Raw genomic sequence first — 12,961 nt, forward strand, 5'->3', positions numbered from 1 at the left:
TGCTGGCCCAAGGCCAGCACCCGTTCTCAGGTGCGCCAGCCCCGGATGCCCCTCTCCACAGTGGCCGCCACCAGCGACACAAACTCTGCACTCGCAGACACTGGCTTGCACCCTGGCTCTCCGCACACCAGCTACACAGGCCCCTGGCAGGTCACTTCGCGTGCCCGCAGCCCAGCTTCCCCAGCTGTCAAGTGGGGTGGGGAGCCACCGCTCAGATCACCACACAATGCACTACCGGGCCTGGCGTTTCGGAGCCCAGTGCAAGATGAAAATGCGGCCCTCGTGCAAATATTATTAAGGATTTTAGGCCAGTGACAGCAGCAGAACACGACACCAAGTGTGGGGCCCTGCTGAGCGCCCACCGTGCATGACAGCACTGGTCGCGTGTCCAACGGCCTGGCCCTGCCTGTGCGTACTCCATCGACGGGGACGCTGCCATCCCAACAGCCGTGCCGTCTGCGATGGTCTTTGCCATGAAGAGGCGTGGCCTCGCTCAGGGAGACCTCGGCCCGGAAGAGGTCCCAGCCCTGCACCCTGAACTGAACAGTCCACCAGTCTCGCCACACGAGGGGGCCGGCACTGATCTGCCCGTCAATGAGGTGACCCTCGAAGAGGCCAAAAACCTTCAAGCCTCAGGCATCTGAGCAGGCGTTTGCCAATCTCAGGCTGGACCCCAAGAAGCCCCTGCCAGCGCCGGGACCACCATCCCACTCAGGGATGTAGCGGGAAAATAACTTTTTACTGAGAGGGACTTTTTTTTTTTCAGAGGGGAGAAAAACATTCAGCAAAATTCATTCCCAAAACCCATGACTCTGATGATAAGAGTCATCCTTCCCTCCCTCCTCACCCCTGCTGGGAAAGGGCAGATTACCCTAAGCCTCCCCCTGGGAGAGATGGCCCTGTCATTCTCCCCAGAACCATGTGTCCCAGATTGCCACAAAGGCCTGAACTGCCCACTGCCTGCCGGGCACTGCGCTGGGCACTAAGGATCCCACTTCCTGTCTAAGCAGCTCCACAGCCCCTGAGGCCATCCCCATCCCCAGAGGAGGAAGCCAAGATCCCAGAGGTAAAGCAGCTTGCCAAGCAGTGGCACGGGACACAGCCAGGCGTGTGCACTGTCACCAGCACCGGGCGGCCAGCCGGGCGTGACAGGGGTCTGGGAGGCCCCATGGCCCCTAACACAACAATGACTCAGGGTCCCTTGCGGGGGGGTGGCTCTCATCATGGCTAAGGCTGGGCTGCCTTACACCACGCCCTCCACCAGCAAGCTGATGCCAGCTCCCAGAGACAACGCTGGGACCCCGAAGACAGCAGGCTCCGCTGAAGACTGCCACATGTGCCATGACCTAAAACCTGGAAGTCCCCTGGGCTGCTGGCAATCATGCCCCTGCCCCGTAGGCAGATAAAAGGGGGACGGGGTGGGGGGGAAGCCGGATATTGCACAAACACTCCCCTGGAGAGTCCTGAGCAGGCACATTTTGAAATAGCCGGCAGAGTTCCGTTTGGGACGCACCCGGTTTCAGTTCTGCTTTTCCCTGGGTGACAGACGGCAAGAGGAACATCACCGGACCGGTCTCAGAACCGGCCGAGATTGCCCAAGGGGGGCCCGGGCCAGGGGTACGCACAGTGTGCAGTCACATCACAGCCACAACTGCATCCCACACATCTCGAAAATGCCCCCCATTGGACATGTGGAGAAACTGAGGCTCGGGGCTTTCGGTTCCTTGCCCAACACCAAACAGGTCTTCCTGACCTCCAGGCAGTGACCACAGCCCCTTACTGCCCGGGTCCCTGGGGGGGACAGCGCAGAAGAGAACAGTGGGTCTGCCCCCAAGCAGGTGCCACAGAGGACCTCCGCCTGCCCAGCTTCCCCCCGGCTCCGGCCCCGGTGAAACCTTCTCGGTTACAGTGAAGGGGACCCAGGGAGGGGTAGAAGAGGACACCTTCCAGGGCAGACGCCCTCGGATACCAGCGCAGCTGCCAGGCTGGCCTGAAGTCTGTTTTTCTAGAGACATTCCGACATAGAGGCCTGGCATGGGGCTGGTTAGGGAGTCCTGCCTGGAGGCGGGGAGGGACTGGGGACGAAGAGAGCATGGGCAGCTGCTTCTCAGGTGGCCAGTGGCCTGCAGGAAGGCGGGCCGGCTCTTCCAACGCTTCGAGAAGACCTACCAGTCTAGATTTTATGGGACAGCTTTCCATTTTTAAGTGACAGCAATGGATTCCATCTTCTTAAAAATAGTGTGTGGGCCTAAAAGCACGCGTACAGCCTGAAGGTAGCCTGAGGAAGGAGACTCTTCAGATGCAGGGTCCCTGGGGGCGCCGGGATGACTCAGTCCGGTAAGCCTCTGCCTTCGGCTCAGGTCATGATCTCAGGGTGCTGGGATCGAGCCCCGCATCGGGCTCCCTGCTCAGCGGGGAGCCTGCTTCCCCCTCTCCCTCTGCCTGCTACTCCCCCCACTTGTTTGCTCTTTCTCTCTCTCTCTCGGACAAATAAATAAATAAAATCCTTGGGGGGAAAAAAATAAAATAAAAGATGTCGGACCCCTGAAGCTCAGAACAGCCCACAGACTCTCCCGTCCAGGCTTCGCAGACCTGCGGCAGCGATGAAAAATGGCAGCACAGGTCAGTGTCACACGCTGTGACGTGCGGGCCACCTGCACAGGGCTGTTGTCCTCTGGGCAAAGCTTCCTGCACTATCAGAAAGTTCCACCCCACGTAGCTAAAATCTCACTGGCCTTCGTCACGGGGCCTTACTTCTGCTTTTGAGGCCCAGGAGACTCCCAGTTTTTCCCCGAAAGATTTGAACACCTCCCCGTGAAAACACCACAAACGTCTCTGCCCCCAAAGAGCCAGTGTCCCTGCCCCTGTGCCCTGAGATGCAGTTGCCTCACCCTGAGTCATCCCCACCAAGCTCCACCCTCCAGCGGTCAAAACGGGGCGGCCCAGGGAACGGGGCCTCCCGGATCTGGGTACGGCTTCTGGCGCCTCACGTCATGTGCACCAACAGGTGACTTGAGGGAACGACGCTTTTCAGTACCAGCTTTGTGTTCTGAAAACACAAGGTTCTATACAGACTCATCTGCAAGTTTTCCAAGGTTTTGTTGGTTTTTTTGGGTTTTTTTTTTTTTTTACTAGATGTTCCTGAGTTGCAACCCCAAAACATGGCATGGATTTTTCTCCTCTTTCTTCTTTACAAATAACACTAGTAACAACAACAGCACCTTATCTTAAGGACTCCTCTGTTCGCCTGGCAGCAGCCTTGGGGTCCGGCACCACTGAGTTCTCCTCCTTTCAGAGGGAGCAAGTGAGGTTCAGAGAGGTTGGGTGATTCCCCTGAGGCCACACAGTGACTACCACTGGCAAAATCTGGATTCAAACCCAGATTCTGACCCCAGAGCCTGCTTGTATACACATGAAGCTAGACTGTCATTTCGGGTGTCTTTCCTGGCAACAACACTGGTGGACAAAATCAGCTTTTATCCTAAAATAACGGATAATAACGAATGTGGGGGTGCAGTGTAGACTCTAATCCAGTAAGGTCCGTGGGCTCAGAGAGAAGCAAGGACTCCCCTCCCTCTGAGAACACTGCCACCTAGTGGGTGGCCGATGGGAGGAGGCCCAGGGACAGGTGTTAAAGGCAGGTAAAGGCTCTCAGAGCAGGTGGGGGAACCCTGGCACTCACCTTGTTGAGGCTGCTACGGTCACTGACGCTCTTGGTCAGCTGCTGGATCTCGGCCACCTGGTCAGCCAGCCGCTTCTGCTCATTGAGCTTCTCAGCCAGCGTCTCCAGCTCCGTGAGGGCGAGCTGTAGGGACAGCCTGTCCGGGTGGCCTCTGGGAGTGTTCTTCAGCATGTCCTGACAGGACCCCGAGAGAGCCAGGGCTGAAAACCCCACCCCAGCAGACCCTTCCCCTGGCCAGGGACCCTCCTACCTCCTGCAGAGACTGGGGCTGAAGGTGTCCTGCTTTTGGCCAAGACAGGTGTACCTGACATATAGCAAGGCCTCAAGAAATAGCTAATATATGAAAAAATAAAATACATATATGGCTCAATCTCTAATTCACTGATCAGCAGTTTGCTGAGATGAAAGCCCCCTCCTGCAGCTGGCAGCTCTGAGGACAGAGAGGAAAGTGCCACGGGGGTCCGCGGCCTGGCAGCCCCCCTGCCCAGCTCAGTGGCAGGGGGTTCACCCCGACTAAGGGCCCTCGGCCATCAGGGGAGGTGTCCCAAGCTCTCAGGGCCCTGTGAGGGGACTAACGCTCTCTCTAGGGGCCTGAAGTGGCCAAAGTCAGCTCACTTACTGAGCACCTCCCCGCTGCCAGGACCCCCGAGGGCCCTCATTCCCTTCCTGCAACTGCGGCTCCCGCCACCACCAGTAGCCCAGCCCTCCACGCCGGGGAGGTGGACTATAAGCCGTCCACCATGATCAGCGCCACTCCGGGCGCAGAGAAAGAGGGGACCGCGGGCTGGAGGTCCTGCCCACCAGCCCATCTGTCTGCTGTGGATGACAGATGAGAAGCCCCCACCCCAGGAGGCCCAGGCCACGCCCAGGCCACACCCTGCAGGTCCCCGGAGGCCAGTCCCTAGCGGTACCTGAAGCAGGAGGATGAACTGGGGGAACCTCTGGATGGGCTTCACCATCAGCCCGTAGAGTGTGACGCGGTCTGGGCTGCATACCTGTCGCCGCTGTTGGGACAGCAGGTGGACTCATTCACCGACCCCCCCTCACCCCCCACCCCATCTGCAGGGGGTGCCGAGCGTCCCAGAGGGCAGATGCCGCCCATCCTGGGCTCTCCCCGCCACCACCCAGGGTCCAGGACCCTGCTCAGCCTCGGGCCTGAGAGAAGAGCCTGGGGGTCCCTGGTTCTGCAGCCAGGGCTCTCTGTCGCCATGGGATCCCCCCACACAGCCCCCCCAGTCCTGGCAGGCTGGAGCAGTCAGGCTAAGGCCTCTGGACTAACACCATAACCAGGAGACCACCCCCACTTCCACCTGGCCCAACTCCAGCTTCCCAAGCTGCAGACAGACCCTCAAACTCATTATCAGCCTCCTCCTGGGGGGCAGGAGGGACCGATTTTCTTCCCATGGCACTGGGGCTGTCCCAAAGGAAAGAGGGGAGGTACCCAGGCCACAGCAATGATGCGACCCCCAAGGTTGGGTCCCAGTGCCCTCTCCCTCCCAAGAAACCCACTGAGAGGTGCCCTCGACCCCCGCTGGCCCACCTTGAGGAACTCGAGGAAGGCGGGCTTGGTGAGACAGGCCTTCTTGATGATGGACATGGCATTGGTGAAGTTGTTCACGTAGTCACTGTACACATCTAGCACCATGGACTTGGAGAACTGGGACGGGCACGAGCGCAGTGAGAGAGGGTCACCACGACATGAGGGGAAGGGTGGCGAGCACCCCCGCCCTCCGTACTGGCTACCCGGAGGCTCACAGTCAGCCTTGAGGTCAGGAAAACCTGTCACCCCACTGAGAGGAGCAAACCAGGCTCCGAGAGATGGAGAGATGCCCGCGGTCCCAGGGAGGAAGAGGTGGTGCCAAGAGACCAGGGACCCTCCCCCGCCCCTAGCAGGGCAGCCCTGAAAGGCGAATGGAGGAGAAGGGGGGGTTGGGGACACGCCTGACACCCCTCACCACGTGCCCTTCCTCACCACATCCTGGCCCTCCAGCCCCAAGGACGGCACCCCTGTCCCCAGGCCCTGTCCACACTGCCCAGGGCATCAGATCTGTTGAGTGCTGGGATTTTCAAAACAACGATTTTTTTTTTCTTTTAGAAAAACCCAATGACCTACAACAGATCAAAGTGGAGTTCCCCCCGACTCGACCCCCCTCACACTCCATGAATGGCTCTGGGACTCACAAGAGCCCCCCTCAGCTGTGGACCTGAACCCAGAGAGAGCCTGGAGCCGCCCTAGGGGACAAAACCAAGCTAGGACCCAGGCAGGCCTCCTGGAGCGCAATCCACTGCGCTCGCCCAATACCCACAGCGTCCTCTGGGGGCCAAGGCCACGGCCTGCACCAGCAGGGCTGACCTTGGGCACCCCGCAAGCACTCAGTAGGGAAGCTGCGGACAGGCTAGGTGGCTGCCCACTGTGTTTGGCCTCCTTCAGGGGCTGCCACTAGGCAGGGCCAGAACAGCGAGCAGGCTTCACCGGCACCAGAGCTGTGGATTCCTCCAAGGACCTACTGGAAAGTGACACGCCCACCCCATCTGGGGCCAGGCAGACCCAGGCCCTGCGGCCCCCGGCCCCTGCCGGCTTGGAGAGGTGACCAGGTGGCGGCAGGAAGCCGGCCCGGATGGCACCCAGGTCAGGGCTGCGGTTTGCACCTGAGAGTTTGGGGATACGTACCGAAGCCACAAAGAGGTCCCCGATCTTCTCGGTGGCGTCCCACTCAGCCACGCGGGAGGACAGGGCTATCTGGAACATGGAGTGGCAGTGCAGGATCTCCTTCACGCGGAAGAACACCGCCTGGCACTTGCGGGCGCTCAGCACCTTCGGCTCCATCTCCATCAGGGGGTTGCGGTAGTCCTGCAGGGCACGGGCAGTCAGTGCCCCGGAGCCCCGCCAAGGCCCCTCCCCCGACCTGCCCCGAGGGCAACCTGGACAAGGCCCCTGCAGGACTCGGCAGGCCACAGGCAGACCTCCCTCATTCCTCATCCTTCTGGAAGGATCTCCAGAGGTAACACACCTGGCCCCTCTTTGCCCACAACCCACACCTACTCCTGGACTTGGGTGTGAAACGGGGGTGGGAAGAAGACGCCCACACAGAGCCCCATGGAGGCAAGGCCCTGAGGCCCCAGCTGGCCCTATCCAGCTCTGCCTATGACTGAGCCAGTCCCCCAAAGGAGAGGTGGCAGTGATGTCCCAGCTAGCTCCCATGGCCCCTAGACCCAGAGCTAGCCCCAACCCGCTAACACAGTGATATTTCCACGTCTCCCTGCCTGATGCCTGGGCTCCCCTTCTGTGGATCCGAACTCAGGAGGGGAGGAGAAGGGTGTCACCAACACCCACAACCCCAAAATGGCCTCCCTATTGGCCTCTTCCAAGGCCACGGCATCCCAGAGGGTTCAGGACGTCAGAAGTGCCGACCCCAGACCAGGCTGGCACCAGAGTTGACACAGTGACACCAGGCATCCTGACTGCCAGAGAGGGTACACCTGCTCTAGTCTCGGGGTGGCCCCAGGAGGCTCGGAGACACGACCCTGCCCAGGGCTCCTAGAGGGGCGAGGAAGGCACGGCACCCTCCGCCCTACAGGACATGCCTCCCTTCACAGACCCCCAACTTTGTATCCAAAATGCAGAACCCCGTGAACACTGAGGTGTCAGGAATTCCTGCTGTCCCCACAAAAGAGGTGGCCTGTGGCCCCTTCCCCTTAGAACTGTCCCCAACACTCATCACAAAGTGTCCCTCTGGGGTCCTCCCTGCTGTCTCCCCAGAGGCCCCTGGAGTCGTACCTGGAGCACCCGCTTCAAAGACTCCACGTAGCTGCCTTCGCTCTGCACGATGGAGCCCAGGATGTGCCTCCGGACCACCTGCGCGGCCAGAGAGCATGGTCAGCGCCTGCACCTGCCGCCCCACGGGCTGAGTGAGGACAGGTGCCGGGCCCAGCGTGCCGGGAAAAGAAGCCTCGGTGCCAGAGCCCGCCCCGGGGAGCACTAGGAGCCACGGGCGTCCATTTCCCCACAGAGCCCAGACTGCAGGTGGGGGTGTGGGTGCTGGGGCCCGAGCGCCCTGCCATACCTCTGCCTGCAGACATCCAGGTATAGGGAATCACCACCTCCCCTGCACAGAGTCAGGCAGGCCCCTCCCCAGGCAACTCGATTAGGAAATTTTTAGATGGAAGAGAGATCTCAGCTCCCATGCCTTGCAGATCCCACCCCCCACCAATCCATCTCCCACAGGCGGGCCATAGGGTGCCCTCGCACTCCCCCGAGGGGGCTCCACTGCAGGCCAAACATCCCGCCCCCTCCTGCTGGCCCCTTCTCTCCTCAGCCCAAGTCCACACATGCTCAGGCGCAGCCTGACCAGCCTCAGTCCAACAGACCTCCCCTGGTCAGCAGCACAGAGCCGGCAGGGGCAGCGGCACACTCGGCTGCTCAGCGGCCTCGCATGGTGTCTTTGAAACTACTGCCCCCCACCCAGCCACCAGCCCCGATAGTCTGATAGAGGCAGTACGGGGCACCACCTGGGTACTGGGGTTTTTAGAGCATCCTGGGTGACCCAAAGCCAGGCCAGAGGTCATGAAAGGTGTCGTGGGACAGGTGTCTGAGGCAGGAGCCCATCCACCATGGTCCGTGGCTGGGAGGGGGACCAACCGTCGTAGTGCCCCGACAGCCATCCTGAGCAGCGATCCAGGTCCCCAACGCCGCCATCTCCCCTGCTCCCCTGGGACACCTCCACTCTGCCTCTGGCACACCCTTCTCAGCAAGCCCCACAGGCCCAGGGCACGACCACGGCCCACACAACCCCACGGATGGATGCATTGTCTGCGACCCCCGGGGGTCCGAGCTAGTCCCAGAGCAGAGTTCCCGATCTCAGCACCCTGACGCCTGGGGCCAGTGATTCTCAGTTGTGGGGCCTGGCCAGTGTAGGACACTGAGCCACATCCCTGGCCCCTACCCGCTAGGTTCCAAGGACACCTCCAGCTGTGACAACCATAAATGTCACCAGATGTGGCCAACTACCCTGGGGGGTAAAATCGCCTCCACTGAGAGCCAGTGGTGAGGAGTAATGAACATTGCTTGAGCAGGACCCAGGAGTTTCCTGAGGAGAGAGGCCCGGCCAGCGCCAGGGGGAGGAGCCCAGGATCGTGAGTCCAGCTCCGAATGCTCTGGCCAGGGCTTGCTGCCCAGTGGCGAGCATCACCACCTCGGTGCCTGAGGCAGGGGTAACAGACATGAAGGAAGCGGGCAGACGGACTCCTGAGACACGAGGAGTGGCCACAGGTCATCTCCCTGGTTTTCTAAAGAGGCCAAACATCAGGATTTCCTGCCAGTCCCAAGAGGGGCAAACCCCTTCTTGGTGCTTGCTTCCCTGACAAGACCTGCTCAGCATCCCCACACCCAGAGAAGGCTGGGGGTCTCTCCCTGTTTCGTGGCTGGGACAGCCAATGTGACAACGTGCCCGTGACGGAGGCCTAGAGCAAGGTCACCCAGTCTCGGTCCCAGGGTGACACTGAGGGGGAAAAGAGGCGCATCGCCCAAGGCCCCCAGTGCCTGGGAGAAGCCCATGGACAGAGGGCAGGCCGGCCCCTCCACGTCCCCCTAAGCTGGATGAGCTTAATGCCCCTCAACCCTCCCGTCACGGCACCCCCTTCCTGCGAACAACACCGCCATGTAAAACAGTTAAGCGAGAATGCTCCGGTCCCCCAGGGCTGGGAAGCAAGCACTCCAAAGGCGTGGGGGCCCACCACCCTGGGACAGTGGCATGGCACCTGCGGGGTCCAGTCTGGAAGGCTGTGTAGGTGGTGAGACAAGAAGCTGAGGATCCACCGGAAGCCCCCACTCGAAACTTTCCCTTCAAGACCCAGACTCACGGAGCCCCTGACCACCCCTCCACCTGAAGGCCCCCACCAACCAGCTCTGCACACAGACCTGCTGAGGGCTCAGGCCATCGGGCATGGGGCCCAGCTCCGGGGCCGGGGGCTTGATGTCCGTAACGCTGACCTCCAGGAGCCCCATGTCTTCCTCTTCCGAGTCACCTGGAAAGTCAGATGGGCTGGTGACATATGAGAAGTGAGGATACCGTACCCTGCTCAGTCCCCAGGAGTTGGGCACCACCCTGGGCCGGGGTCCCGGGGCCACAGAGGGTCACTCACTGTTGTACTCTGCTAGATTTGTCCAGCCTGAAATAAAGGGGAGCGAGCAGGGCCGCACAAAGCGGCGTGCCTCAGGGCTCCAGCTCTCAGCATGGACTCTGCCAGAAGTCACAGTCCCCGCTCAGACCGGTCTGCCTCTGGCCCGGTGAAAGCCAGGCGGCCCATGTCTCCATCACTAGGCACTAAAAATAGTTTTCTTCTGGATGCCCAAAAGGGGGAAGAAAGTAAGCCCCAAGAAGAACGGGGCTATTTAGCTGTGTTTTCTTCTTTTCATAAAAAGAAAAAAAAAATGCAGACAGACCCAAAGGGAAAAAAGTTCAAGGGGACAGTGCAGACATGAGTGGGGGCAGCTGTTGGACAGAGGGCAGGAGACAGACAGAGCCTCCCGCAGAGAGAAAGAGGGAGGTCAGGCAGAGTGCAGGGATCTGGCCTTGGAAGGCTCTGTCCCCTCGAGAGAGATGCGGGCACAGGGAGACGGGACCCTAGCTGCTCTGGGCCTGAAACCCAGTGGTGGCGGCCGTGGGCAGTTGGGCGCTGCGGGGAAGCTCGTAAGGAGGAGGTAGCAGTGACCCTTGAGCCGGAGCCGAGGGAGCAGGGAACCCAGGCAGGCCCTTACCTGAACAGGAGACAGAAGAGGAGGAGGAGGAGGGACAGCGGACCACAGTGTGGGGGTGGGGGTGGTGAAGGCCCTCCTGCCTGGCCCACATGGTACCCCGGGCATCACTCCGCACCCACCCCAGCCGCCGGCCCCGCGGCTTCCTCTTCCCCCACGCGCCACTGGGTAACATTCTTGGCCAGCGATCCGAGCCCTGCCGCGGCTATTAATAACGCCGCTAGTGGGAGGGTCACTTTAGGCAAGGCTCTGGGCTGGCGGGCGGGGTGGGGAGGGCTTAGGGAGAGCCTGCTGGCAGCCTGGCCAGTCTGGGGGTGGGGAGGGTGACCAGGAGCAGCTCCCAGCCGACCAGCCTGTCTACCCTGTCCCTCCTCCAGGCCACCCCACTAAGCCTGGAAGGGCTCCTCTCGGGGGCCGGTGGCTTCCCCAAAGGTTCCGTGCTGGAGCAGGTGCAAGCAGCGGTGGGGTTGAACCCAATTCATGGATGAGGAACCAGCCCCCGTTAAGAATGATGCAAGGTCGTGAAGCCAGGAGGCTGTGGAACCGGGATCTGAACCCACACCGGCGAGACGTCACCCCAGCCCCAAACACCTCCACTCAGTGACTGCCCCCCGAGAATGACATGCATCACAGCAGAGCCAGGAGCTCAGTCCACACACTGCCTCGGTCATTCTCACCATGGCCCCTGAGACAGATGCCACAGGGGCCCCACTGCACGGATGAGAAAATGGAAGCACAGAGAAGGGAAAGCGCACAGAGTCTCGGAGTTCTCCCTGGCTTGAATATCTGTGCTGACCTGGCTCCAGCCTCTCACACCCCACCCCTTACTCCAGCCACATGGAGCCCCGGCCATCCTCCCCACGCCTGTGTGTCCCCACGCGAGTCACTGAACCTCTCTGTGCCTGTTAGCTCATCTCTACATGGGAACAGGGCAGTCCTGTGGACTGTCTGGTGTCTGCAAGGATTAAGCAAGGAACTGTAAGGGTCATAAGAGGGTGCCCAGACACAGTAAATCCTTGATAAATGTTGACCCTTACAAAAATCGTTTCTTGAACATCTCCTACTGCCCAGCTCCAGGGCCTTTGCACATGCTGACGCCTCCGCCCAGAGCACCAGTTTCCTGCCCCACTCCCCGCCACCTGACTGACCTGGGTCCATCCCCTTCCTGCTCCCAGCCCATCCCTGACCACTCATTTGCATTGCGCTCCTCCAAGCTCCTGTCCCTCCTCCCCCTCCCCTCCATTCCCCCCCTCCCCGGCTCCCCACAGTTGCTTGTCAGCCTCTGTGGTCACTTCCTGTTTATATGAGCCCAGAACTCCCAGAGGAAATGCTGCTTTGTTAGTCTTGGTGGCCCTATACCCAGCATGGGGTGCAGCACTTCAGGATATTCAATAAATACTGGCTGGTGGACAGATGGGTGATGGACAAAGGAAAGAGCGGGAACGTTCAAAGATGAAGTCAGGTGAGCTGAACAGTGTGGGAGGCAGGAGGCCAAGACTGCCAGGACAGAGACCAAGGGCAGGGACACTGAAGGGAGAGGCCCCACCTCCCCCCAAAAGAGGTGGGTCATACCTGCCTGAGGGCGGGAACCTGACGGGGACCAGCCAAGATATTTGGGGGTCAGTCCCCATCCCCTACCACCAGAGGATGCCAGACCCCAGGTGGCTTCGCCCACCTGCCCCCGCTGTCACAGAGCTGAGCCCCAGTCTCCTGCCGGCCAGGCCCACGGTGCCTCACCAAGAACGTCTTTCCTGTGCAGAAAGGACACTTTGCGCATGACGGCGATCCTCGTCTTCTCCAGCCCGTCCTTGGTCCCGCTCTTGGCCGCCCTCATGAGCTGGGTCATCTGAGCAAAGGCAGAAGGGCTCATCAGAGAAGCTGAGGGACACCCCAGGATGCCTGCCACCAAGGGCCACCAGCCCCACCCTGGCCTCCCAGCCGGAGCGGCACACATCAAGACCCTGGGGCCCATACAGTTCCAGCAGAAGCCCGGTGGGACAGCCAGGCAGTGGCACCTGAGACATCCCGGGGCAAGGTGAGAAGGGGCCTTCGTTCTCTGGGGATCACCCTGGAGGAACCCTCTTAATCGGCAAAAAGGGGTCTTAACCTGATTGTCTCCCTTTGGGGAAAGACTTGAGGCCTGGAGAGCCAGGCCCGGGTTCAGATCCCAGCTATACCTCTCGGGACAAGTCACTTAACCTCACTGAGCCTCAGTTTCCCTACTGAGATGTGCCAAGGTCTATGAGGACTAACAGACGGGGTCCAGGGAGGCATGCTGAACAGTAAAACGACCACGCCCATGGTTACTTCAGGGGTCGTGAGTGCACACCCCCATCCCATCTGCCAAACCCAAGTGAGAACCCCCCTATCCCCCCCAAATAGCCAAGTTTCTTACTGAGCCGAGGCCCAGGAAAGTGGGGGAAGGCTGAAGTGGCCACAGAGCGGAGCGCAGCTTCCCCGTGCAGGCAGGGACCCGCAGACACCATGCAGCAAGCTGAGCAGAACGGGAAGCGGACCCGGGAGGG

The 12,961-nt window shown here is 60.7% G+C and overlaps 1 protein-coding gene across 12 annotated transcripts in view; it reads right to left on the minus strand.

Moving 5' to 3' along the window:
- The window catches only part of ARHGEF10L (Rho guanine nucleotide exchange factor 10 like), a 155,312-nt gene that overhangs the window by 55,791 nt on the left and 86,560 nt on the right, over positions 1–12,961 (minus strand). For 10 of the 12 annotated variants that reach the window (XM_032361134.1, XM_032361140.1, XM_032361139.1 and 7 more), the window contains 7 exons: positions 12,174–12,282; positions 9,600–9,706; positions 7,461–7,538; positions 6,354–6,533; positions 5,223–5,339; positions 4,594–4,686; positions 3,683–3,856 (listed from right to left, as the gene is read on the minus strand). In XM_032361134.1, coding sequence (XP_032217025.1) covers positions 3,683–3,856; positions 4,594–4,686; positions 5,223–5,339; positions 6,354–6,533; positions 7,461–7,538; positions 9,600–9,706; positions 12,174–12,282 — 858 coding nt within the window. Of the gene's footprint in view, positions 1–3,682; positions 3,857–4,593; positions 4,687–5,222; positions 5,340–6,353; positions 6,534–7,460; positions 7,539–9,599; positions 9,707–10,439; positions 10,641–12,173; positions 12,283–12,961 lie in introns of those variants that run through there. The other 2 variants (XM_032361142.1, XM_032361141.1) reach the window with 1 other exon arrangement.

The sequence above is a fragment of the Mustela erminea genome, chromosome 10 (genome assembly GCF_009829155.1).
Source record: "Mustela erminea isolate mMusErm1 chromosome 10, mMusErm1.Pri, whole genome shotgun sequence".
Taxonomy (NCBI): domain Eukaryota; kingdom Metazoa; phylum Chordata; class Mammalia; order Carnivora; family Mustelidae; genus Mustela; species Mustela erminea.